This window comes from Balaenoptera borealis (assembly GCF_965194805.1).
Source record: "Balaenoptera borealis genome assembly, chromosome: 12".
Classification (NCBI taxonomy): Eukaryota; Metazoa; Chordata; class Mammalia; order Artiodactyla; family Balaenopteridae; genus Balaenoptera; species Balaenoptera borealis.
Window position 1 is genome coordinate 50,364,542 of NC_138869.1, and position 23,871 is coordinate 50,388,412.

General features: G+C 39.5%; 3 protein-coding genes across 11 annotated transcripts in view; 1 reads left to right on the forward strand and 2 right to left on the reverse strand.

Moving 5' to 3' along the window:
• CCDC13 (coiled-coil domain containing 13) overlaps positions 1-1,233 on the reverse strand; it is a 31,137-nt gene extending 29,904 nt beyond the window's left edge. For 2 of the 3 annotated variants that reach the window (XM_082348484.1, XM_082348486.1), the window contains exon 1: positions 258-1,023. In XM_082348484.1, coding sequence (XP_082204610.1) covers positions 258-619 — 362 coding nt within the window. In that variant the 5' untranslated portion in view covers positions 620-1,023. Of the gene's footprint in view, positions 1-257; positions 1,024-1,111 lie in introns of those variants that run through there. The other variant, XM_082348485.1, reaches the window with a different exon arrangement.
• The window catches only part of ACKR2 (atypical chemokine receptor 2), a 73,844-nt gene that overhangs the window by 1,584 nt on the left and 48,389 nt on the right, over positions 1-23,871 (forward strand). Inside the window, exons 2-4 of one of the 6 annotated variants that reach the window (XR_014232898.1) lie at positions 1,114-1,308; positions 5,598-15,921; positions 20,903-23,105. The gene's annotated coding sequence lies outside the window, so the exon portion shown is untranslated. Of the gene's footprint in view, positions 1-226; positions 293-1,113; positions 1,309-5,597; positions 15,922-20,902; positions 23,106-23,871 lie in introns of those variants that run through there. The other 5 variants (XR_014232899.1, XR_014232900.1, XR_014232901.1 and 2 more) reach the window with 5 other exon arrangements.
• On the reverse strand, positions 16,940-23,870 carry HIGD1A (HIG1 hypoxia inducible domain family member 1A). 2 transcript variants are annotated; one of them, XM_082348808.1, is made up of 4 exons: positions 23,740-23,870; positions 19,385-19,499; positions 18,614-18,748; positions 16,940-17,933 (listed from the first exon to the last, which is right to left on the reverse strand). In XM_082348808.1, the coding sequence occupies exons 1-4, from the start codon at positions 23,791-23,793 to the stop codon at positions 17,884-17,886; spliced, it is 354 nt and encodes a 117-aa protein (XP_082204934.1). In that variant the 5' UTR covers positions 23,794-23,870; the 3' UTR covers positions 16,940-17,883. The 2 variants fall into 2 exon arrangements, with proteins under 2 accessions (XP_082204934.1, XP_082204933.1); XM_082348807.1 differs by lacking the exon at positions 23,740-23,870 and adding an exon at positions 19,913-20,012.

Consider the following 23,871-nt stretch of genomic DNA (forward strand, 5'->3'; position numbering starts at 1 on the left):
CAAGTGAATAAACTACACGTTGATGAGTTTCAAATTTTCCATTTGACTTTAAGTGGTTTTTGAACACACTTCATGTCAAATTATGTCCCTTTATCCAATGCAAGAGTCTTCAGTAACAATCTCTGTGTCAAAACTTCTGGGTCTCAGCTGATAAACACACATCTGGTCAACCTGCCTGTCGAACTGTCTGCAATCATTCTCCCCCACCTTCCCTACCTCCCTGCAGTGCTCCTCGGAGAGTCCAAACTTGCATTTACCTCTGCTCAAAGCTGGTTTTTGAGTTCTGCTCCCCGGCTTGGAGGACGCTGAGGCCATCAGAGATCTCCAGGGGCTCTTTTTGGTCATCAACTCTGCTTTGGAGGCTAAGTTCTTTTTCCTTCCGTTTCTCCATCTGCTTCTGTAACCTTCTGTGCTGCATCTCCTGCATGGCCCTGAACTGGAGCCTCAAGGTGTCCTGTGAGCCTTCATCCTCTGCCATCTTGCCCTTGGAGTAGGAAAAGAAACCTGAGCCTAAGCAAATTCCACAAACTGCTCCTTTCCCAAGAGTGCTCAGCACATAGTCAGCCCTGTCCACAACACCCAGGCCTGGAGTTGGCTGCTTATCTTTGCATGTGTCCATGAGGAAGCTTGGAAGACCCACCCTCACTTCAGGTCCCCTGAAAGCCAAAGCTGAGCCAAGCTAAGCGTCAGCTCTCTACACACCCTCCCATGCCTGAATGTGCCACCAGACCTCGAATGGCATCAGAATACTCTCCCCATCACTCAGATTCAACAGTTGACTCCTTCCTGTCCCTAAAAACAGTGGCTCTCAACTCTGGCTGACCATTAGAATCTCCTAGGAGTCCCTAAAGTATAGCAATGCTGGGGCACATCCCTGGACCATTTAAAATCTTAATTCCTAGGAATGGGGCTCAGACATCATTACTGTTTTTAACTAAGGTATAATTTTAGGTTGAATTATAATTTACACATAGTAAAGTGCGTAAGTCCTGAGTGTACAACTCAATAAATCTTTACACAGGTATGCAGCCCTGGCTCCGGCTAGGGCCCCGGTGGCTGCCGGCTCCCCCAGCTCCAGCCCGAGCCCTTCTGTACTTTTCCCTGCACTTACAGTGGTCACGCCGCTGCTGCCTTCTTTGGCTGCAGCAGCTCGGGCACCTCTTCTAGACGCCTTATTGCGCTGCCCCGGCAACCGTCACCAGGGAAACCAGCCACGCCGCTGCGTGACGTACTCACGAGTCTACGGCAACCAAGAGGGCGCCGGGAGTTCGGAAAGGGACAGAGGCGCAGATGGTCCGGGTTGAGGCTGTAAGTACATAGGCGAGGTGGGCTGACGGATGAGGGCGTCTTGTGTATGAGACTTTAAAGTTGGCCCAGTGGTCCGCTTCTGGAACATATTTTAAAAGTTTTGTGGGCCAAACGTTCTGCGCAGAGATGCGCATCCCGCAGTCCTGCTGGGGGGAATTAAGGTGAATGATCCCACCATGAAATTTAACGTAGCCATTCAGAATGTCTTTGGAAAATGTGGAACAGTGGCGCGGGAAAAGGTTATTTTGTGACGGTGAGTGAAAAAGGCAGGACACGAAATAGTAATTGCTAAGTAAATGAAGTTGTATTTTTAAAAACTAAGAACGGAGGGAATTACCTGGCGGTCCAATGGTTAAGGCTCCGCGCGTCCACTGCAGGGCACGGGTTCGATCCCTAGTCGTGGAACTAAGATCCCGCATGCCCTGCATGGCGCAGCCAAAACAAACAAAAAACAAAATTAAAAACCCCTAGGAACAGAAACAAGACTGCGGAAGAATGCATAGAAATATTAAAGTTAAAAATGGTTGTATTCGTGTGCTAGAATTGCAGTGCTGTGTTTTTATTTTTGCACTTTAGAGGATTTAGAATATAGTGAACATGGTTTATTTTCAAAGTGGAAAACACTTGTATGTTTGGTTTTTTTTAAAAGACACTTACCAATTTAAGTCACTACTATATCCAGGTCTTTATAATTAGAAAGTCTTCAGATACCTCACGGTTGTTTTTCTTTCTTCTTTTCCTCATAAAGCATTCACCCACAGACATGCATGAAGGTGGGGCACCAGATCACATTTTGCAGAACTCTAATGCAATATCACAACCAGAATATTGACGTTGGTAATTTTACTTGTATTCATTTGGGTGTGTTTAGTTCTATACAGTTTTATCATGCTTAGGCTTGCGTATTCACCACCATCCTCAGATATTGAACACTTAAATCACCACAAGGATTCTTCTTCTTGGGCTTTTATAGCCACACCCGCTTCCCTCCCTCCCCACCCCCAAAGGCCCTAATCCCTTGTGACCACCAATCTGTCCTCCATTTCTAAAATTTTGTCATTTCAGAAATGTTATATAAATGGAATCATATAATACGTAACCTTTGGGGACTGACTTTTTTACTCAGAATAATTTTCCAGAGCTTCATCCAAGTTGTTGTATGTGTCAGTTTGTTCCTTTTTATTGCTGAGTAGTTTTCTATGGTATGGATGTACCACAAATTGTTTAACCATTTGCCGGTCAAAGAATATCAGGGCTGTTTCTAGTTTGGGGCTATTACAGATAAAGCTGATATAAACATTCATGTATAGGTTTTTGTGGGAACTTAACTTCTCATTTTTCTGGGATAGATGCCCAGGAGTCCAGTTGTATGATAATAACATGTTTAGTTTTGTAAGAAACCGTCAACCTATTTTGTAGAGTGGCTGTATGATTTTACATTTCTACCAGCAGTGTATGAGTGATCCACTTTCTCCGTATCTTTGCCAGTGTTTGATGTTGTCACTATTTTTTATTTTAGCCATTCTAATAGGTGTGTAATGACTTCTAATTGTGGTTATAATGTGCGTGATGGATAATGATATTGAATATTTTTTTCAGGTGCTTATTTGCAATCTGTATATGCTCTTTGGTGCAGTGTCTGTTTATGTCTTTTGCCCAATTTCTAACTGTTGACTTTTGAGAATTCTTTATACATTCTAGATATTAATCGTTTGTTGGATTGTAGTTTGCAAATATTTTCTTCCGTTCTGTAGCTTGCCTTTTCTCTTCACATGGGTTTTCACAGAACAAAAATTTTAAATTTTGACTAGGTCCAATTTACCAATTTCTTTCTTTCGGTGTCAAGTGTAAGAACTCCTTGCCTAGCCCTCAATCCCAAAACTTCCCCCTGTGATATTCTAAAAGCATTAAAGTTTTATGTTCATGATTTATTTTGGCATAATTTTTATGTAAGATGTGAGGTTTAGATTGAGATTCTTTTTTTTTTTTTTGACCTATGGCTGTCCAATTGCTTCAGCAGTATTTATTGAAAGGTATCCTTCCTCAACTGAATTACTTTTGAACCTTTGTCAAAAATCAGTTGTGTAAATTCAGAAACAGCAACAAAAAACAACCCAATTCAAAAATGGGCAAAGGACTTGAAGAGATTCCTCCAAAGAAGATATACATATAGCTAATAAGCACATGTAAAGATGCTCAACATTACTAGCCATCAAGGAAATGCAAATCAAAGCTACAGTGGGATACCACTCCATACCCATTAGGATGGCTGTTATTAAAAAAATGGAAAATAAAAAGTGTTGTCCAAGATGTGGAAAAATTGGAACCCTTATGCATTGCTGGTGAGAGTGTAAAATGGTGCAGCCGCTGTAGAAAAGTTTGGCAGTTCCTCAAAAATTTAAACATAGAGTACGATCCAGAAATTCACTTCTGCGTATATGCCCAAAATATGAAAGCAAACAGATACTTGTACACCAATGTCCATAGTAGCACTATTCACAATAGCCAAAAGGTGGAAACAATCCAAATGTCCATCTGTAGATGAATGGATAAACAAAATGTGGTATTATCCATTAAATGGAATATTATTCAGCCATAAAAGGAATGAAGTACCAATACATGCTACAACATGGATGAACCTTGAAAACATTATGCTAAGTGAAATAAGCCAGACACAAAAGGACAACTATTGTATGATTCCACTTATATTAGGTTCCTAGAATAGAGATTGCCAGGGAACAGGGGAAGAGGGAAATGGGGAGTTATTATTAAAGACTCTGAAATTTCTGTTTGGAATGATGAAAAGGTTCTGGAGGCAGATGATGGTAATGGTTGCATAGCATTTTTTTTTAATGTTTTTATTGGAGTATAATTTCTTTACAATGGTGTGTTAGTTTCTGCTTTATAACAAAGTGAATCAGTTATACATATACATATATCCCCATATCTCTTCCCTTTTATGTCTCCATCCCTCCCACCCTCCCTATCCCACCCTTCTAGCTGGTCACAAAGCACCTAGCTGATCTCCCTGTGCTACGCGACTGCTTCCCACTAGCTATGTATTTTACATTTGGTACTGTATATATGTCCATGCCACTCTCTCACTTCGTCCCAGCTTACCCTTCCCCCTCCCCGTGTCCTCAAGTCCATTCTCTAGTAAGTCTGTGTCTTTATTCCCATCTTCTTCCCCTAGGTTCTTCATGACCTTTTTTTTTTTTTTTCCTTTTTTTAGATTCCGTATATATGTGTTAGCATACGGTATTTGTTTTTCTTTTTCTGACTTATTTCACTCTGTATGACAGACTCTAAGTCCATCAACATCACTACAAATAACTCAATTTCGTTTCTTTTTATGGCTGAGTAATATTCCATTGTATATATGTGCCACATCTTCTTTAGCCATTCATCTGTCGATGGACACTTAGGTTGCTTCCATGTCCTGGCTATTGTAAATAGAGCTGCAATGAACACTGTGGTACATGACTCTTTTTGAATTATGGTTTTCTCAGGGTATATGCCCAGTAGTGGGATTGCTGGGTCGTATGGTAGTTCTATTTTTAGTTTTTAAGGAACCTCCATAGTGGCTGTATCAGTTTACATTCCCACCAACAGTGTAGGAGGGTTCCCTTTTCTCCACACCCTCTCCAGCATTTATTGTTTGTAGATTTTTTGATGATGGCCATTCTGACTGGTGTGAGATGATATCGCACTGTAGTTTGATTTGCATTTCTCTAATGATTAATGATGTTGAGCATTCTTTCATGTGTCTGTGGTTAATCTGTATATCTTCTTTGGAGAAATGTCTGTTTAGGTCTTCTGCCCATTTTTGGATTGGGTTGTTTGTTTTTTTGATATTGAGCTGCATGAGCTGCTTGTAAATTTTGGAGATTAATCCTTTGTCAGTTGCTTCATTTGCAAATATTTTCTCCCATTCTGAGGGTTGTCTTTTCATCTTGTTTATGGTTTCCTTTGCTGTGCAAATGCTTTTAAGTTTCATTAGGTCCCATTTGTTTATTTTTGTTTTTATTTCCATTTCTCTAGGAGGTGGGTCAAAAAGGATCTTGCTGTGATTTATGTCATACAGTGTTCTGTCTATGTTTTCCTCTAAGAGTTTGATAGTGTCTGGTCTTACATTTAGGTCTTTAATCCATTTTGAGTTTATTTTTGTGTATAGTGTTAGGGAGTGTTCTAATTTCATTCTTTTACATGTAGCTGTCCAGTTTTCCCAGCACCACTTATTGAAGAGGCTGTCTTTTCTCTATTGTATATTCTTGCCTCCTTTATCAAAGATAAGGTGACCAGGACTTCCCTGGTGGTGCAGTGGTTAAGAATCCGCCTGCCAATGCAGGGGACATGGGTTCGAGCCCTGGTCCGGGAAGATCCCACATGCCGCGGAGCAACTAAGCCTGTGCGCCACAACTGCTGAGCCTGCGTTCTGGAGCCCGTGAGCCACAACTGCTAAGCCCGCGTGCCTAGAGCCCGTGCTCCGCAACAAGAAAAGCTCCTGCTCGCCACGACTAGAGAAAAGCCCGTGCGCAGCAACGAAGACCCAACGCAGCTAAAAATAAAAATAAATAAATAATAAATAAATTAAAAAAAAAAAAGATAAGGTGACCATATGTGCGTGGGTTTATCTCTGGGCTTTCTATACTGTTCCACTGATCTATGTTTCTGTTTTTGTGCCAGTACCATACTGTCTTGATTACTGTAGCTTTGTAGTATAGTCTGAAGTCTGGGAGCCTGATTCCTCCAGCTCCGTTTTTCTTTCTCAAGATTGCTTTGGCTATTCGGGGTCTTTTGTGTTTCCATACAAATTGTGAAATTCTTTGTTCTAGTTCTGTGAAAAATCCCAGTGGTAGTTTGATAGGGATTGCATTGAATCTGTAGATTGCTTTGGGTAGTATAGTCATTTTCACAGTGTTGGTTCTTCCAATCCAAGAACATGGTATATCTCTCCATCTATTTGTATCATCTTTAATTTCTTTCATCAGTGTCTTATAATTTTCTGCATACGGGTCTTTTGTCTCCTTAGGTAGGTTTATTCCTAGGTATTTTATTCTTTTTGTTGCAATGGTAAACGGGAGTGTTTTCTTAATTTCACTTTCAGATTTTTCATCATTAGTGTATAGGAATGCAAGAGATTTCTGTGCATTAATTTTGTATCCTGCTACTTTACCAAATTCATTGATTAGCTCTGGTAGTTTTCTGGTAGCATCTTTAGGATTCTCTATGTATAGTATCATGTCACCTGCAAACAGTGAGCGCTTTACTTCTTCTTTTCCGATTTGGATTCCTTTTATTTCTTTTTCTTCTCTGATTGCTGTGGCTAAAACTTCCAAAACTATGTTGAATAATAGTGGTGAGAGTGGGCAACCTTGTCTTCTTCCTGATCTTACTGGAAATGGTTTCAGTTTTTCACCATTGAGGACGATGTTGGCTGTGGGTTTGTCATATATGGCCTTTATTATGTTGAGGTAAGTTCCCTCTATGCCTACCTTCTGGAGGGTTTTATCATAAATGGGTGTTGAATTTTGTTGAAAGCTTTCTCTGCATCTATTGAGATGATCATATGGTTTTTATCCTTTAGTTTGTTAATATGGTGTATCACATTGATTGATTTGCATATATTGAAGAATCCTTGCATTCCTGGGATAAACCCCACTTGATCATGGTGTATGATCCTTTTAATGTGCTGTTGGATTCTGTTTGCTGGTATTTTGTTGAGGAGTTTTGCATCTATGTTCATCAGTGATATTGGTCTGTAGTTTTCTTTTTTTGTGACATCTTTGTCTGGTTTTGGTATCAGGGTGAATGAGTTTGGAAGTGTTCCTCCCTCTGCTATATTTTGGAAGAGTTTGAGAAGGATAGGTGTTAGCTCTTCTCTCAATGTTTGATAGAATTCGCCTGTGACGCCCTCTGGTCCTGGGCTTTTGTTTGTTGGAAGATTTTAAATCACAGTTTCAATTCCAGTGCTTGTGATTGGTCTGTTCATATTTTCTATTTCTTCCTGGTTCAGTCTCGGAAGGTTGTGCATTTTTAAGAATTTGTCCATTTCTTCCAGGTTGTCCATTTTATTGGCATATAGTTGCTTGTAGTAATCTCTCATGATCCTTTGTATTTCTGCAGTGTCAGTTGTTACTTCCCCTTTTTCATTTCTAATTCTATTGACTTGAGTCTTCTCCCTTTTTTTCTTGCTGAGTCTGGCTAATGGTTTATCAATTTTGTTTATCTTCTCAAAGAACCAGCTTTTAGTTTTATTGATCTCTGCTATCGTTTCCTTCATTTCTTTTTCATTTATTTCTGATCTTATCTTTATGATTTCTTTCCTTCTGCTAACTTTGGGGTTTTTTTGTTCTTCTTTCTCTAATTGCTTTAGGTGTAAGGTTAGGTTGTTTATTTGAGATGTTTCTTGTTTCTTAAGGTAGGATTGTACTGCTATAAACTTCCGTCTTAGAACTGCTTTTGCTGCATCCCATAGGTTTTGGGTCGTGTTTTCATTGTCATTTGTTTCTAGGTATTTTTTTATTTCCTCTTTGATTTCTTCAGTGATCTCTTGGTTATTAAGTAGTGTATTGTTTAGCCTCCATGTGTTTGTGTTTTTTACAGATTTTTTCCTGTAACTGATATCTAGTTTCATAGCGTTGTGGTCAGAAAAGATACTTGATACGATTTCAATTTTCTTAAATTTACCAAGGCTTGCCTTGTGACCCAAGATATGATCTATCCTGGAGAATGTTCCTTGAGCACTTGAGAAGAAAGTGTATTCTGTTGTTTTTGGATGGAATGTCCTATAAATATCAATTAAGTCCATCTTGTTTAATGTATCATTTAAAGCTTGTGTTTCCTTATTTATTTTCATTGTGGATGATCTGTCCATTGGTGAAAGTGGGGTGTTAAAGTCCCCTACTATGATTGTGTTACTGTCGATTTCCCCTTTTATGGCTGTTAGTATTTGCCTTACATATTGAGGTGCTCCTATGTTGGGTGCATAAATATTTACAATTGTTATATCTTCTTGGATTGATCCCTTGATCATTATGTAGTGTCCTTCTTTGTCTCCTGTAATAGTCTTTGTTTTAAAGTCTATTTTGTCTGATATGAGATTGCTACTCCAGCTTTCTTTTGATTTCCATTTGCATGGAATATCTTTTTCCATCCCCTCACTTTCAGTCTGTATGTGTCCCTAGGTTTGAAGTGGGTCTCTTGTAGACAGCATATATACGGGTCTTGTTTTTTTATCCATTCAGCCAGTCTATGTCTTTTGGTTGGAGCATTTAATCCATTTACTTTTAAGGTAATTATCGATATGTATGTTCCTATTACCATTTTCTTAATTGTTTTGGGTTTGTTATTGTAGGTCATTTCCTTCTCTTGTGTTTCCTGCCTAGAGAAGTTCCTTTAGCGTTTGTTGTAAAGCTGGTTTGGTTGTGCTGAATTCTCTTAGCTTTTGCTTGTCTGCAAAGGTTTCAATTTCTCCATCAAATCTGAACGAGATCCTTTCTGGATAGAGTAATATTGGTTGTAGGTTTTTCCCTTTCATCACTTTAAATATGTCCTGCCACTCCCTTCTGGCTTGCAGAGTTTCTGCTGAAAGATCAGCTGTTAACCTTATGGGCATTCCCTTGTATGTTATTTGTTGTTTTTCCCTTGCTGCTTTTAATATTTTTTCTTTGTATTTAATTTTTGATAGTTTGATTAATATGTGTCTTGACGTGTTTCTCTTTGAATTTATCCTGTATGGGACTCTCTGTGCTTCCTGGACTTGATTAACTATTTCCTTACCCATATTAGGGAAGTTTTCAACTATAATCTCTTCAAATATTTTCTCAGTCCCTTTCTTTTTCTCTTCTTCTTCTGGGACCCCTATAATTCGAATGTTGGTGCGTTTACTATTGTCCCAGAGGTCTCTGAGACTGTCCTCAATTCTTTTCATTCTTTTTTCTTTATTCTGCTCTGCAGTAGTTATTTCCACTATTTTATCTTCCAGGTCACTTATCCGTTCTTCTGCCTCAGTTATTCTGCTATTGATCCCTTCTAGAGAATTTTAAATTTCATTTATTGGGTTGTTCATGATTGTTTGTTTGCTCTTTAGTTCTTCTAGGTCCTTGTTAAACGTTTCTTGTATTTTCTCCATTCTATTTCCAAGATTTTGGATCATCTTTACTATCATTATTCTGAATTCTTTTTCAGGTAGACTGCCTATTTCCTCTTCATTTGTTAGGTCTGGTGGGTTTTTATCTTGCTCCTTCATCTGCAGTGTCTTTGTCTTCTCATTTTGCTTAACTTACTGTGTTTGGGGTCTCCTTTTCGCAGGCTGCAGGTTCGTAGTTCCCGTTGTTTTTGGTGTCTGCCCCCAGTGACTAAGGTTGGTTCAGTGGGTTGTGTAGGCGTCCTGGTGGAGGGGACTAGTGCCTGTGTTCTGGTGGATGAGGCTGGATCTTGTCTTTCTGGTGGGCAGGACCACGTCTGGTGGTGTGTTTTGGGGTGTCTATGGCCTTATTATGATTTTAGGCAGTCTCTCTGCTAATGGGTGGGGTTGTGTTCCTGTCTTGCTAGTTGTTTGGCATAGGGTGTCCAGCACTGTAGCTTGCTGGTCGTTGAGTGGAGCTGGGTCTTGGTGTTGAGATGGAGATCTCTGGGAGATTTTCACCGTTTGATATTACGTGGAGCTGGGAGGTCTTTTGTGGACCAGTGTCCTGAAGTTGGCTCTCCCACCTCAGAGGCACAGCCCTGACGCCTGGCTGGAGCACCAAGAGCCTGTCATCCACACGGCTCAGATAAGCACGGGGCCCCAAGGGCGGACGCTGCATAGCATTTTAAATATACTTAGTGCCACTGAACTGTACACTTAAAAATGCTTAAAATAGTAAATCGCTATGTATATTTTATAGTAAAAATTTTTTTTTAATCAGTTGAGCATATTTGTTTGGGTCTAACTGCTCTTTTTTCTAATCGCTAAATTACGTCCTTCCCACAGTTTAATGTAGCTCCAACTTTAAACTGGGACCTTTATCTTTTTTAAGATGATAAGATCACCAAATAGATTTCCCTTCACTGAAATAATATTCTCTCTCCCACAAATAAGTAAATATAACATAAGCAGTTAGTGATTCTACTCTTACTATGAGAAGCAAAATTGAATTGACTAAAGTCTGTCAGAAGTAAGAATACCTAGGCTTTAACTCTCTGACATTAGTCAAGTCACAAATCCCAACTTTCTTCTTAAAATAGCAATAGTAAATTTATTCCCGTGATAACAAATAGGTCACGAAAGTGCTTTGTAAACTGAAATGCTCTTCAGCTGTCATGCATTATACAGACTTAGCTGTTTTGCCTCAAAATGGAAGTAAGCTTTGCTGCAGCTTAAAACCAAGGCCCATTTGGCTCTCCCCATTTCAGGGCTCTCCTCTTAATGGACCTCAGCTTTGCAGGTCCAAAATCTAATTTGGTCATTAAACCGGGAGTGTCTCTTCGGACCAGACTTATGCCAGCCATGGTATTAAGTGATTAACATGTAAACAAGAACACTAAGGCACTAGTTTACACTAGGGGATTGTGACCCATATCCAGAGCTCCTCCTTTCCCAGAATCAGACACCCATGAAGCCAAAAGAGTCATCAGAAAGATATTGTGAGCGATTCAGAGCAAACAGAAGCAAACTGCATTGAAATATTTTTGACCCAGGGTTAAGCCTTGTTAAACATTCTACTTCACAGTCAGAAGCACCCATAGATAAAAATTGTCTGTTGTCTCCAGGTTCAAGTTCCCTCTCGCTAAAAGGTGCTGGATATGCACTGCCAGTTCTGCCTCTTCATCTCCCCATGGATTTGGGCTTTCTTTTTTGGCCGCCAGCCTCTCAGACTCCCCTGCTCCCCACACACTCTGCCTTTTAACTTAACACCATTTTGGCTATAGTCAAGTCCTATTTTATCCATGGAGCAATTTTGTCTAAGACGTGTTTGTATATATGGTGATCTCATTCATCATATGGTTGACTTTATTAGAAGACTCAATGTTCTGCCAAGATTCATTAGTCCTTAGTTCCAAGGGACCTCTCTGATGGCTGAGATCTACCGTGGCTCTCCTCCAAGCATAATGGATTGGTAATATATTTTCTATTTTCCCCCCAAATTTCTCAGTTTCACTTTTGGCTCACATCATGGTCTTTCAAAACACTTGGATGAAAGTCACCTTGTCTCAGTGATAACTGGTTTCTCTCCTGGTGATTAGGTCTCCAATGCCTTGTGTACTTACTAGTTTTAATTTACTGCCTCCACAGTAAGACCATGGTTATGTGGGAATCTCCGCAGCTTCCTTTTTTTTTTTTTTTAGTTGAAGTATAGTTGATTTACAATGTTCTGTTAATTACTGCTGTACAGCAAAATGATTCATTTATACATATATACATTCCTTTTTAAAATATTCTTTTCCATTATGGTTTATCATAGGATATTGCATATAGTTCTCTGTGCTATACAGTAGGACCTTGTTGTTTATCCATTCTGTATACAAAGGTTTACATCTGCTGACCCCAACCTCCCACTCCATCCCTCCCTCAACCCCCTTCTCCTTGGCAACCACCAGTCTGTTCTCTATGTCTGTGAGTCTGTTTCTGTTTCATAGGTTCATTTGTGTCATATTTTAGATTCCACATAAGTGATATCGTATGGTATTTGTCTTTCTCTTTCTGACTTTACTTAGTATGATAATCTCTAGTTGCATCCACTCAGCTTCCTTCTTATATAAAGACCAAAACAAATACTGACTGAGGATTTTTATATATGAAAAAACCTGAGGATAAAGCAGCTACAGTATATTGGAAAAAAGTATTGGATTTGGGACCTAAGTGGGGAGTACGTGTGCATGTGTGTGCAGTGGAAGGTGGAAATGAAGGGAAGGGAGAACAAGTATTTCTTGGACAGGCATGATTTTATGTACCTGCCTTCTGTTCCATCATGCGGTCTTTCCATGAGACCAGGGGTCTCAAGTTCTGGATTTGGGTCCCAGCTCTGTCACTTTTCAGTTGTGTGGACTTGAGTAAATTACAGCTTTCCACATTGAAAAAGTCAGGATAATACATACTTAATTTTTTGTGAGGGACTTAAAAGAGTATTAAAGCACTTTATATACAGCAAAGCACTATACAAAGTGTTACCATAGTGGAACACGCATTGTGTTTTAAACTCAAATATAGCAAGATTTGTAAAAAGGTAAAGTTCACCATGGCCTGGGAGAGTTCAGAGTTCACCAAAAGTAGAATTGGGTTGGGTCTTTAAGGAGTGCACTGAATTGTCAGGAAGAGGGAACATTCAGGAAAGGACTAGAGTCCAAGCAGAGGTGTCAGGGGCAGTGGTGAGCACAGGGCCTTTGCATCAGTGGCTCTGCTGGAGCTAGGTGGCAGGACAGGAGGTGAAGGGCCTAGGCAACAAGTAAAAGAGCAAATCTGAGTGATGAAGGACTCTGCTTATGAAAAATGGCAGAGCTTGGTGACTGGCTTTATAGTGATAAATGAACAGGAGGAAGGAAAGACACTTCTGAGTTTGAGCCCAGGGTGTGACATGTGTGAGATGGAGATCCCTGACAGGAACGGGTGATCTCAGAAGGAGCACCAGTGGGGAAGACGGTAAGTATAGCTGCAGATAAGCTGAGTTTAGGTCATAGGGCTCTAGCCGAAAGGTATGATGATGGCATTTCTACCTCATGTTGTAAACTTTTAGTCACTCTGTGACACTTCAGAGTTACACTGGGGACAGGAATAAGACCTAAAACCAATGTTATAAGAAGCTCAGGATACTACAGAGGGGACCTGTTCCTGGGTTCCTCTGAGGGGACCAACTGGATGCTGGCCTCCACTCTGGAACTATTTATCACTGCTGAATTTAGGAGAAAATTTCCTAACTTTCGTCTTGCTAAAAACAAATTATTTTGCTCCATTTCAGTGACTAAGGGGAAAGTAGGCTCTCTTTATCTAAGAATAAAGCCAGGATGCATGAGTAGTAGTGGCTGTTACATGAACTTATAGCAGGTAAATCATTCACTAAGAAAGTGGTAATCAAGTCACGGTTGGTGCATGTTTGGTTTCCTTTCTCCAATTTCCCGTTCAATTTGAAGAGCTTTCAAACAGGATTAAGTATATAAATAATTGGCAGTTCCACTATTTGACACATGAGAACTTTAAAATACTTTATGTTCATTCAGCTTTGTTCTGGCCTTTGTTTTGATGGGCTGTAAATTTAATGGGGGTAGAGCCTAAATTTCAAGTTCCTGAAACTCTGAGCAGTGTTTCCTCATCGGTGAGGCAAGAGGCGTGGTCTGCATGACCAGTCCTCTACTCCAAAGTTCTGACTCCGTGGTACAGAAGCAGAGGGTACTTTGGGGATTTATGTGTGGAGTCAAATTCCAGCTGTCACCACCGGATGTCACTATTGCTCGTTAACTAGAAATAGGCTGATAACTTTTTTCCGGGAATAGCAGGATCCTGAATATAAAAATACAAAAACCCACTTATTCTTTTTTTTTTTTTGAAGTTTTGAATTTTATTTTATTTATTTTTTTATACAGCAGGTTCTTATTAGTTATCCATTTTATACATATTAGTGTATATATGTCAATCCCAATCTCCCAATTCATCCCACCACCACCCCCGCTGCTTTCCCCCCTTGGTGTCCATACGTTTGTTCTCTACATCTGTGTCTCAATTTCTCCTCTGCAAACCGGTTCATCTGTACCATTTTTCTAGGTTCCACATATATGCGTTAATATACGATATTTGTTTTTCTCTTTCTGACTTACTTCACTCTGTATGACAGCCTCTAGATCCATCCACATCTCTACAGATGACCCAATTTCATTCCTTTTTATGGCTGAGTAATATTCCATTGTATATATGTACCACATCTTCTTTATCCATTCGTCTGTCGACGGGCATTTAGGTTGCTTCCATGTCCTGGCTATTGTGAATAGTGCTGCAGTGAACATTGGGGTGCATGTGTCTTTTTGAATTATGGTTTTCTCAGGGTATATGCCCAGTAGTGGGATTGCTGGGTCATGTGGTAATTCTATTTTTAGTTTTTTAAGGAACCTCCATACTGTTCTCCATAGTGGCTGTATCAATTTACATTCCCACCAACAGTGCAAGAGGGTTCCCTTTTCTCCACACCCTCTCCAGCATTTGTTGTTTGTCTGATGATGCCCATTCTAACTGGTGTGAGGGGATACCTCATTGTAGTTTTGATTTGCATTTCTCTAATAATTAGTGATGTTGAGCAGCTTTTCATGGGCTTCTTGGCCATCGGTATGTCTTCTTTGGAGAAATGTCTATTTAGGTCTTCTGCCCATTTTTGGATTGGGTTGTTTGTTTTTTTAATATTGAGCTGCATGAGCTGTTTATATATTTTGGAGATTAATCCTTTGTCCGTTGATTCGTTTGCAAATATTTTCTCCCATTCTGAGGGTTGTCTTTTCATCTTGTTTATGGTTTTCTTTGCTTTGCAAAAGCTTTTAAGTTTCATTAGGTCCCATTTGTTTATTTTTGTTTTTATTTCCATTACTCTAGGAGGTGGATCAAAAAAGATCTTGCTGTGATTTATGTCAAAGAGTGTTCTTCCTATGTTTTCCTCTAAGAGTTTTATAGTGTCCGGTCTTACATTTAGGTCTCTAATCCATTTTGAGTTTATTTTTGTGTATGGTGTTAGGGAGTGTTCTAATTTCATTCTTTTACATGTAGCTGTCCAGTTTTCCCAGCACCACTTATTAAAGAGGCTGTCTTTTCTCCATTGTATATCCTTGCCTCCTTTGTCATAGATTAGTTGACCATAGGTGCGTGGGTTTCCCTCTGGGCTTTCTATCCTGTTCCACTGATCTATATATCTGTTTTTGTGCCAGTACCATATTGTCTTGATTACTGTAGCTTTGTAGTATAGTCTGAAGTCAGGGAGTCTGATTCCTCCAGCTCCGTTTTTTTCCCTCAAGACCGCTTTGGCTATTCGGGGTCTTTTGTGTCTCCATACAGATTTTAAGATTTTTTTGTTCTAGTTCTGTAAAAAATGCCATTGGTAATTTGATAGCCATTGCACTGAATCTGTGGATTGCTTTGGGTGGTATAGTCATTTTCACAGTGTTGATTCTTCCAATCCAAGAACATGGTATATCTCTCCATCTGTTTGTATCATCTTTAATTTCTTTCATCAGTGTCTTAAGATGATGTTTTAACTTAAGATGAAAAATCATCTTAAGTTAGAACATCACTTCCTTGGGGATACCTTCTCTGACTCCAGCCCTGGGTTAGGTCCCCCAGTCTGCCGCATCCTGTACCTAGTATTTATCATGCTTTTCGAAATCACTGATCTAATGCCAGCCTTCTCTGCTAGACTGTAAGTTGTGAGAGGAGGGCTCACACACCTTCTGTGATGCCACATTCCCAAGCCTAACAGTAACAGTGGTTAACAGCAACCATTCAGAGATTACTAATGCATCAGGTGCTATGCTAAGCCCTTTTATGTTCACCATTGCATTTTATCTTCCCAGCAACCCTAGGCCACTGACATCGTCCTCACTTTACAGATGAGGAAACCATGGCTACTTGGCTCCTAAATGGCAAAACCATGAACCCAGGTCTGACTCAATAAAAAGTAGTGTTACATCCACTTGAGCCACTTTTAATAACTTCCATAATCTGATGCCAGCCTATTCATCCACCCTAATTTACCACTGTCTTCTTCAGGCAAGCACCCTTACTTATTGTCTCCTGATCACTTAATATGCTCACTACAGTCTCAACATTTTGCTCCTGTTCTTCTGTCCTCTGGCATTTGTCTAGATCAATTTCTCTCAACTTAGTATTTATTTAACAAAATCAATAATGTACTCATCCATCAGAAAGAGTTTTTGAAACTTGTTCACAAATTTGTTCTTCTATAGGAGGCTTATCCTTCATCAAATAATTGTTAGGACTGCCTACAAGCAACTCCTATAATGCCTACTGGAGGCTGAGAAGAGTTCCTAGTAATAGCTTATATTTTTAAAGCACATTTCCCATAGACCCATGTAATGATCTATAAACTAGATAGGACTATAGAAATTATGTAGTCCAATCTCTCATTTCTAACTAGCAGAAAACTGAGAAAACCTTGATTGGTCCAGGTTATATAGTCAGTGGAGCGGTGAGCCAAGACCATGCCGTACCCTCTTGTCTAACAGTACTAATTTATGATAACCGCTGCCACCCAGCATTAACTTCACAAAGACCAACATTTCAAGTCTCTGTTGGCATCTACTGCTTGACTGCCCAGGTTCTAGTCCCAAACCTACAACCTTCTCTAGCTTATGTGACCTTGGGTTAATTACTTAAAACTATTCATGCCTCAGTCTCCTCCTCCCTGAAAGGAGGATCATAGCTCCTACTTCTTAGGGTTGTTAGGAAACTTAAATGACATTATACATGAAAAGTGCTTAGAGCAGTGTGTGGCACACAGTAAATGCTCAATAAACGTTAGCTATTATTCCTGTTTGTTAAATACTCTTTAACTATGGCTCCTACAAAAGGCATAAAATGTTCTCCCTCTTTTCTTGGAACTACTTGTGCTACTTTGAAGAATGATAGTTGTTTCCAAATTGAAATAAATACAAAACATTTGATGTGTTCACTTACTTTAATAACACTATATTTACCACGTTATCACCATGGAATGTAAATTCAGGTTAGACAAGAGAATTTCACAAGTACAACAAAGCATTCTGTAGAGTATACCAAAGTTTGTATAATGTCTGACCAAACCAGCTTGCTCATAAATCACTTCCATTATAGGCAATTTATTTAATTTAACATTTATGATTCTTTCAGAGAAAATAAATAGACTGCACACATTTAAAAAGTATTTTTCATTTACCTTTGCATTAGCACTTAAAATACACACTTCTATTTCAAAATGCCATTTAAAAATTATTCTAATATAACAGCAGCAAACTATAATTCTGCAATTACAAAACAGCTAAACGGGGATCTACAGTTAAGTTATTCTCATGTTTACAACCATGATTCTGAAACAGATACTACTTCAAAGCAGCTGTTACCAAAACACACACATAGTTGCTGGGAGGTTTATAATGTTGTATTCTGTGCACTGTTCTGAAAGGGTTCTTCAAGAGCTAACCAGACCTTAAAAACAGTACTCAGTCCACAAGGCAGTCAGAAAGAGTTAAATTAACTGGGGTAAATAGGATTCCTACATTACATCAAAAGCATATGATATTCTGCAGCAACTGGGAGCATTTTCAGGTTTGGCATGTTGTCCTCTTTAAAACTAATTTTATCAGAAGAGTTTAAGAAGGTGGACATTGTACCACTATCAAGTGCATTTAAAAGTGACATGTTTTTGTGCTAATCTGACTCCCCTAAATGACCTAGCTAGTGAACTAGTTGCTAGGCAAATCAAGCCTGCAAGAAAGGAAGCCAATATTCAAATTACCATGTTATTGTCCGACCCACAGAATTTATTTTCAACATAAACATATAACCTCAATATGAGATGTCTAACTAAAGCAAGCACCACCAAGACCAAGACAGCATCTCCTCTTCTAAGGTTTAGGTTTTGCCCAGAATTCTTGATACATGGAATAGCCCATACCTAAAGAAAAAGAATGCTAGTTAAGCATTTAAATATTTTCTTCAGTATTAGAAAATTAAAAACAGTTCATAAAGTAGCTAAAAGTAGCACCCTTGCTAGCATACAATATTTACAAGGGGAACAAGGCACTAGGCTGCTTACATTCTTGCTTTCTTAAACAATTCAAATTTCTAAAATTCTTTTTACACAATTTCCCAAGTATCTCAAGGCCAGTATGACTAGCTCAGACTGTTAAAATATCAATATTTATCTGGCAACTTTAAAAGGAGTTACTCTTGCTATAAAATACCAGATAAAGTCAATTAATTATAAAGTCTATAAAAGCATGTAATATCTTTTCCACCTTCAAAAACTCAATAAAACAGCAATCATGTCTCTCCCAGACGATGGATCTTATTACCAACCCTATTTACATATCTAGACTCTTCAACGAAATTATAAACTCAGTGATGGGCAGCACTATCTTTTCTTTCTTTCTTTAAAACCTTAGTAAGATTATATCATAGACAGTAAAACTATGTCACTACTTGAACTATTTTTATTCAGTTTTTATGTGAAAATGAATATAAGTGATATTTGCAAACTGCTTCAAAGTCAGCTAAAAGCATCTACCTTGTTTTATATACAAAGAAATCCATTAACGGGGAACCACAAATTTGAAATGCCCTGTAGGAACCTACCAAGAGTCATTGCTCCCACAACAAAGCCTTGGGCTGCCACACGCATGTGGATCAGGTGAAGAGACATTTTAGTATTGCCCCTGCTCTTCAATTTATATAATCCATATGCAACGACTGCTGCAAAACCTGCCAATCCTGTAAAACAGACAGTCACAAGTATGTCAGATGCATGGGGGCAGGGAATCAAGATGATTTTATCATCAATCAACGTTCTATTTTTTTTTTATAAGGATGCTTTAGGAGACCATTAACCAGCTAACATACAAATTGAATTTTTAATTTTTCCCCCCTCAGAACTAAAAATCCACAATTGGAAGCAAACAGTAGCAGATCCAGAAAGTTAAGATCATCTTTAAAATGTGGGCTTGTGAAGCCAGTAAATAAATTCCTTTAAGAGTGCCAGGGGAACTCTTCTCTGTCTCACTTCCATCCCCAAAGGCAATCAGTTAATATAGTAGAGACTGTAATAAACCACAACTGTCAGTATAACAACTCTTAGTGAGTCCTTCCAGCAAATCATTGAGACTGATGGTAGTCTTGAGGTCCCAACACATTCACTGAAATAAGTCACTAAAACAAGAAGTCTGAATACACAGAGAAGAATTTTTATAATGAGAGCTACATCATACCAATCTAAGCATATTTCAAGATCTGAAAATATATTCAAAAATAAATGCTTTCAGGAAATTCTTGATGAACCAAACAAGTTTACCACACTTCTACTGTGTTAAAGCTTACAATAGCTTATTAGACCATCAAAGTCAAACTTACCAATGGGGACAAATGGTGCCTCTCTAGCTTTTCGGATAAGTTTAGATCCCTGACCTTCATCATATGAAGAAAGAGAAACATCTGTGTCACTTGACATAGTGATTGAAGAATCTTCCTGAAACAGAATTTCCATGAGGTTCTGCAGTTAAAAGCATACTTCTTTTATAAGATTATTCCTTTAAGTGGTACCAAAAAAGGCAAGATACTAGCCTGATTATATGAATTACAGGGCAGAAAAAAAGATTCATTTCTATCACAAAGGGACCAAGGCTCCATTCTCCCTTTTTGGTCAATTTTCTTACACAGGACGCTAGTAGGCATTTCATCACAATAAAGTAATAACAAATTCAATTTCACCTTAGTCACGGTAACTATGTACATATTTCCTTCTGACTGAGCTGAACAGACTATAAACTTTACGCGTAGATAAAAAAGGGAGTCAAACATAGTATGTAAGTGCACAAGTCTCTGATTGACGTCAATTACAGTAAACTCAAAAGTTAACTGCCATTACCCATATGGTCTTACCTTAGCTTCTGGGTTTTTCGTGTGCATCATACTCCCTTCAGTAATAACAGCTCTCATTCAACACTTTGCTATTCAAGGGGTTTAGTAGTGGTCAAGGTCCTCAAAGAAAATCCAACTCTAGAGGGGAGGCTTAGTGCTTAGTTTGAAAAGTGAAATTGTCCCTCCAAGCCCCCATCCTCATTGGGAAGAGTCCAATTCTGTCATCTGACAGAGAAGAAAACCTTAATCCAGATGAGTTGTACAGTATCACACAGCTAGATAGAAGAAATTAGAACTAGACTTTCTCTTCTTTATTGTGCTCCATTACCTGCTAATTGAATAAACCCTTTCTCTGAGCTTTTATTATATACAAGGTTCAACAAGCTCAAGGTTCAGGATGCTCACTATATATTTGAAGAGATAGAATGAAAACACTGAAATAATGTTTCACAAATTAGATTCTTTAAAATAGACATGCCAGAGTGTGATCACTTTGCCAGCAGAGACAATGAGAATTTGGAGTGTGATGTCTTTTGGATAACAAAGTTTGGGAAGTTTCAGAGAAATATTTGAGATTGGCTTTCAAGATACTACATAAATGGTGACTTCCCTGGCGGTCCAGTGGTTAAGTCTCTACACTTCCACTGCAGGGGGCATGAGTTCAGTCCCCCGTCAGGGAACTAAGATCCTCCACGCTGTGTGGCAAAAAAAAAAAAAAAAAACAACCAGCAACAAGAAGATACTATATAAATGTACTAGATGGTAAGATTAAATACTGTATTTATTTTAGGCCAGTATGTTTATTAGTTTCCTTCATAACCAATCTAAACTTCCCAAAGGCAAAAGTTTCAAAGACTTTTCTGTTTTATCACAAATCCTCCTTCAACCTCCCTCACCCAACCCCACATTCTAATCACATTAAACTTCTTATAGATGCTCTCTAAACCTCCAAGCCTTTGCACAAGCTGATTCCTCTGCCTAAAACGTTTCTTCCCTTTTCATTTCCTTCAGATACTCTTTCTGGGCTAAGTCCTCCCGTTTTTTGGTTTCTTGCCTTAACTGACCTCCTCTGGAAAGTCTTCTCTGACTCTCCAAGTTTATGGTAAGTGCTTTGGTTACGCAGTCCCATAGGACCTGATGCCTTCTCTATAATAACTCTTTCTTATAAATGCAAGTTTAACTGTTTTTCTCACTAGAATCCTTGAAGTCAGGAGGTTACACCTGTCCTGCTTGTGTCTATACCATAGCCTGGCATGATGCTTATTACATAAAGTATACCACAAAATGTTTGTTGAATAAATTTTAAAGTAATATTTTCAACAATTAAAATTATTCTCAGGTAATTAGGAATATTTAGTGAAAACTAACAATTATACACATTTGTAGAGTCAGTAATAAAAATGTCAAGCTGTATGTACATAAGTGCTTATTTTTCTTTTCATTCTTATATTGTATCTATGAAAGAACACATGATAACCTGAGTAGGTCTAGGATCCTTGCAACCACAAGAGACAAAACCATTATATACAACAATCCACTTTTAAAAACTAGCACCTTCTTTTACATATATAAAAGCATGTTTTCTTCCTCTGCTTTAATTATTCCTCAACTAAGAAGTCATTTGGGAATTGTCTTTAAAAGCAAGAAAGTTGGTAGTTTTTCCTTTAATCTCTCACATCTGGATAACTTTAACTGTCCAACAGGTCAATGGAGCAAAAGTTCTCTTCTCCTTCCTTTCAGGAGGGAGGAGGATCACCTTTCAGCAGTTTGTTCGGACAGGACATTAGATCTGGCTTTCAGAAAGCAGTCCCTGGGGAAAGAATCAGGGCGTGAGGGAACCATGTGGTCATTAAGTCTCAAGTGACTAATGATAATCTGTCTCTGATCCAGAACACCTTGTGTGCACATTTCAGGATAAAGGGGAATATTAAAAGTCCAACGTATCACAAAGTTATTTGTTATTCTATGGTTCAAATTATATATCTAGCATAATATATATCTGTAACACTCCCTGAGTAAAAGATTTTGATAATTCTCTTCCTAATGACCACCTAGAAGTTTCCCAAGTATTCATGATTTATAGCCACCTAAATAAAAAATGGTTAACTTTTAAAATAGCAGGGTCAGTAAGTACAAATCATATAACTTGAGAGTAAAAACCCAGATTATTAATCCATGCCAATAGGCTTATTTTACAGAAGCAAAAAAAAAAGGTTATGAAGGGTTAAATGAACTGCTCAACAACAGGAATACATCTCTGGCAGGGTAGGATTAGAACCCAGCTCTCCTGATACACAGTTGTGGTTTCTTTTGATTGACAATATATTGCCAAATCATCTGTCTTATAATGCTGGTATGTATTTAATCTGAAAAACATTTAAAATCCACTCCTTAACAGGAGCCCACATCTCTTTCTTTGAATTGTAAAAAATGTCAGTCATGCCTAAAATTAAATGGAACCTTCTTTCCCAGTGACTTAATTCATCTAACGATTTCAAGTGTGATTTGAAGATTTTTTTTTTCCCTAGCGCCACTTCTGAATTTTCCTTTATTATCATTTTCTCATCCACCCGCAGCAGCTGACCCAGATCTCTGTCGGAAAGTTGAACAGGTACAAAAAGAGGCACCTATAATCAGATACTCAAAGCCAGTTTGGAAAACACGAAGTAGTCTGTAAACTTGGTAAGATACTACTGAAGACCTTTCCAAATGCATGGGAACCTAGAAGAGGCATAAGGGAACTGGAGCTGCCCAGCATCACGTGATGTAAAAGATTTAAGGATCTTCACAGCCCGTCATTTTGGTCACTGGAACTACTATCTAACAACAATGGTTTCAAATTTTGATTTTGCATCCGTTACCTGTCAACCTATTTAAAATGGCTGCAAAGGCCCCACCCCGGAAGATTCTGATTCAGATGGTCTGGGGCAGGGCCCAAGGAATCTGTATCTTAAGAAGACCCCTTCAAGAGATTCTGGTGCATAGGGAAGGAAGAGAACCCCTGGTATACAGAACTCAAATACGATTGTCATGCTGGGGCCTGGTACCGCTTCAATCCATCCTAACTTTTCATCCAAACCGGTCTGGGTACTTCCGAAAGCATAGATTCCTTCCATAGGGATTACCCCGAAGAGGGAAATTACTGCTTCCCGCACCGGTATAATAAAAGAGGCGAATAAACCTGCCGAATCATTTCGGCTGCTCCCAATACTAATCCCGTGCTGTTTTGTAATTTCTAATCTGGCAGGTTTACTTTTTAGGGAGAAATGTAAATTACGTCAGAGATGCTTGATACATGCCCGAGTCCTTTTTACCTCCCTAGGGCCGAAGAGGGTCGCCAAAGGTGGAAGGGAATAGCGGCCCGGGGAGAAGATGAAGCCGATGGCAGGAAGGTCGTTTGGTTTTACGCCCTCCTCTCAACCCTTCAACTTTCCTCCCCACCCTTCAACTTTCCTCCCCTCTCTCTTCTTGTGACCTTGTCAGGACTCCATGGCCAGAGCGCCCGCCCTCTCAATCCCTCCTCACCCACCCCGCTCTACGAGTTCCCCGAAGTCGGCCCCAGCCCCGTCCCTCCCCAGCTCCATCCGCGAGGCTTCGCTCCTCAAGCCTTTGCTGCATCCCCCTCATAGGCTCCGTACGCCCTCACCCGCCTCCCCTGCACCGCGAGGTGGGGCCTGAGCCCCGCCAACCAGACTTCGTCCCTTTCAGCCCAGGCATCGCCCCCACTCCCAGCCCTGCGACCCCCAACCCTCCCAAGGTGCTCTCAGCCGGGCCCAGCGCGGTCTCACTTCTTCCCATCCCAAGGCCCGGCATCCTCCGCTCCCAAAAGCCCGGCATGCATCACTTACAGACAACGGCACAACGTCGCAGGCTCCAACCGGCTTCTGCCCCACCTCGCACATCAGCAGTCGGCCCGGCTTTTCCCGGTCCCGCCCACAGCCGGCCTCAGCCAATCAGAAGCCAGTGGCTGGGACGCCGGT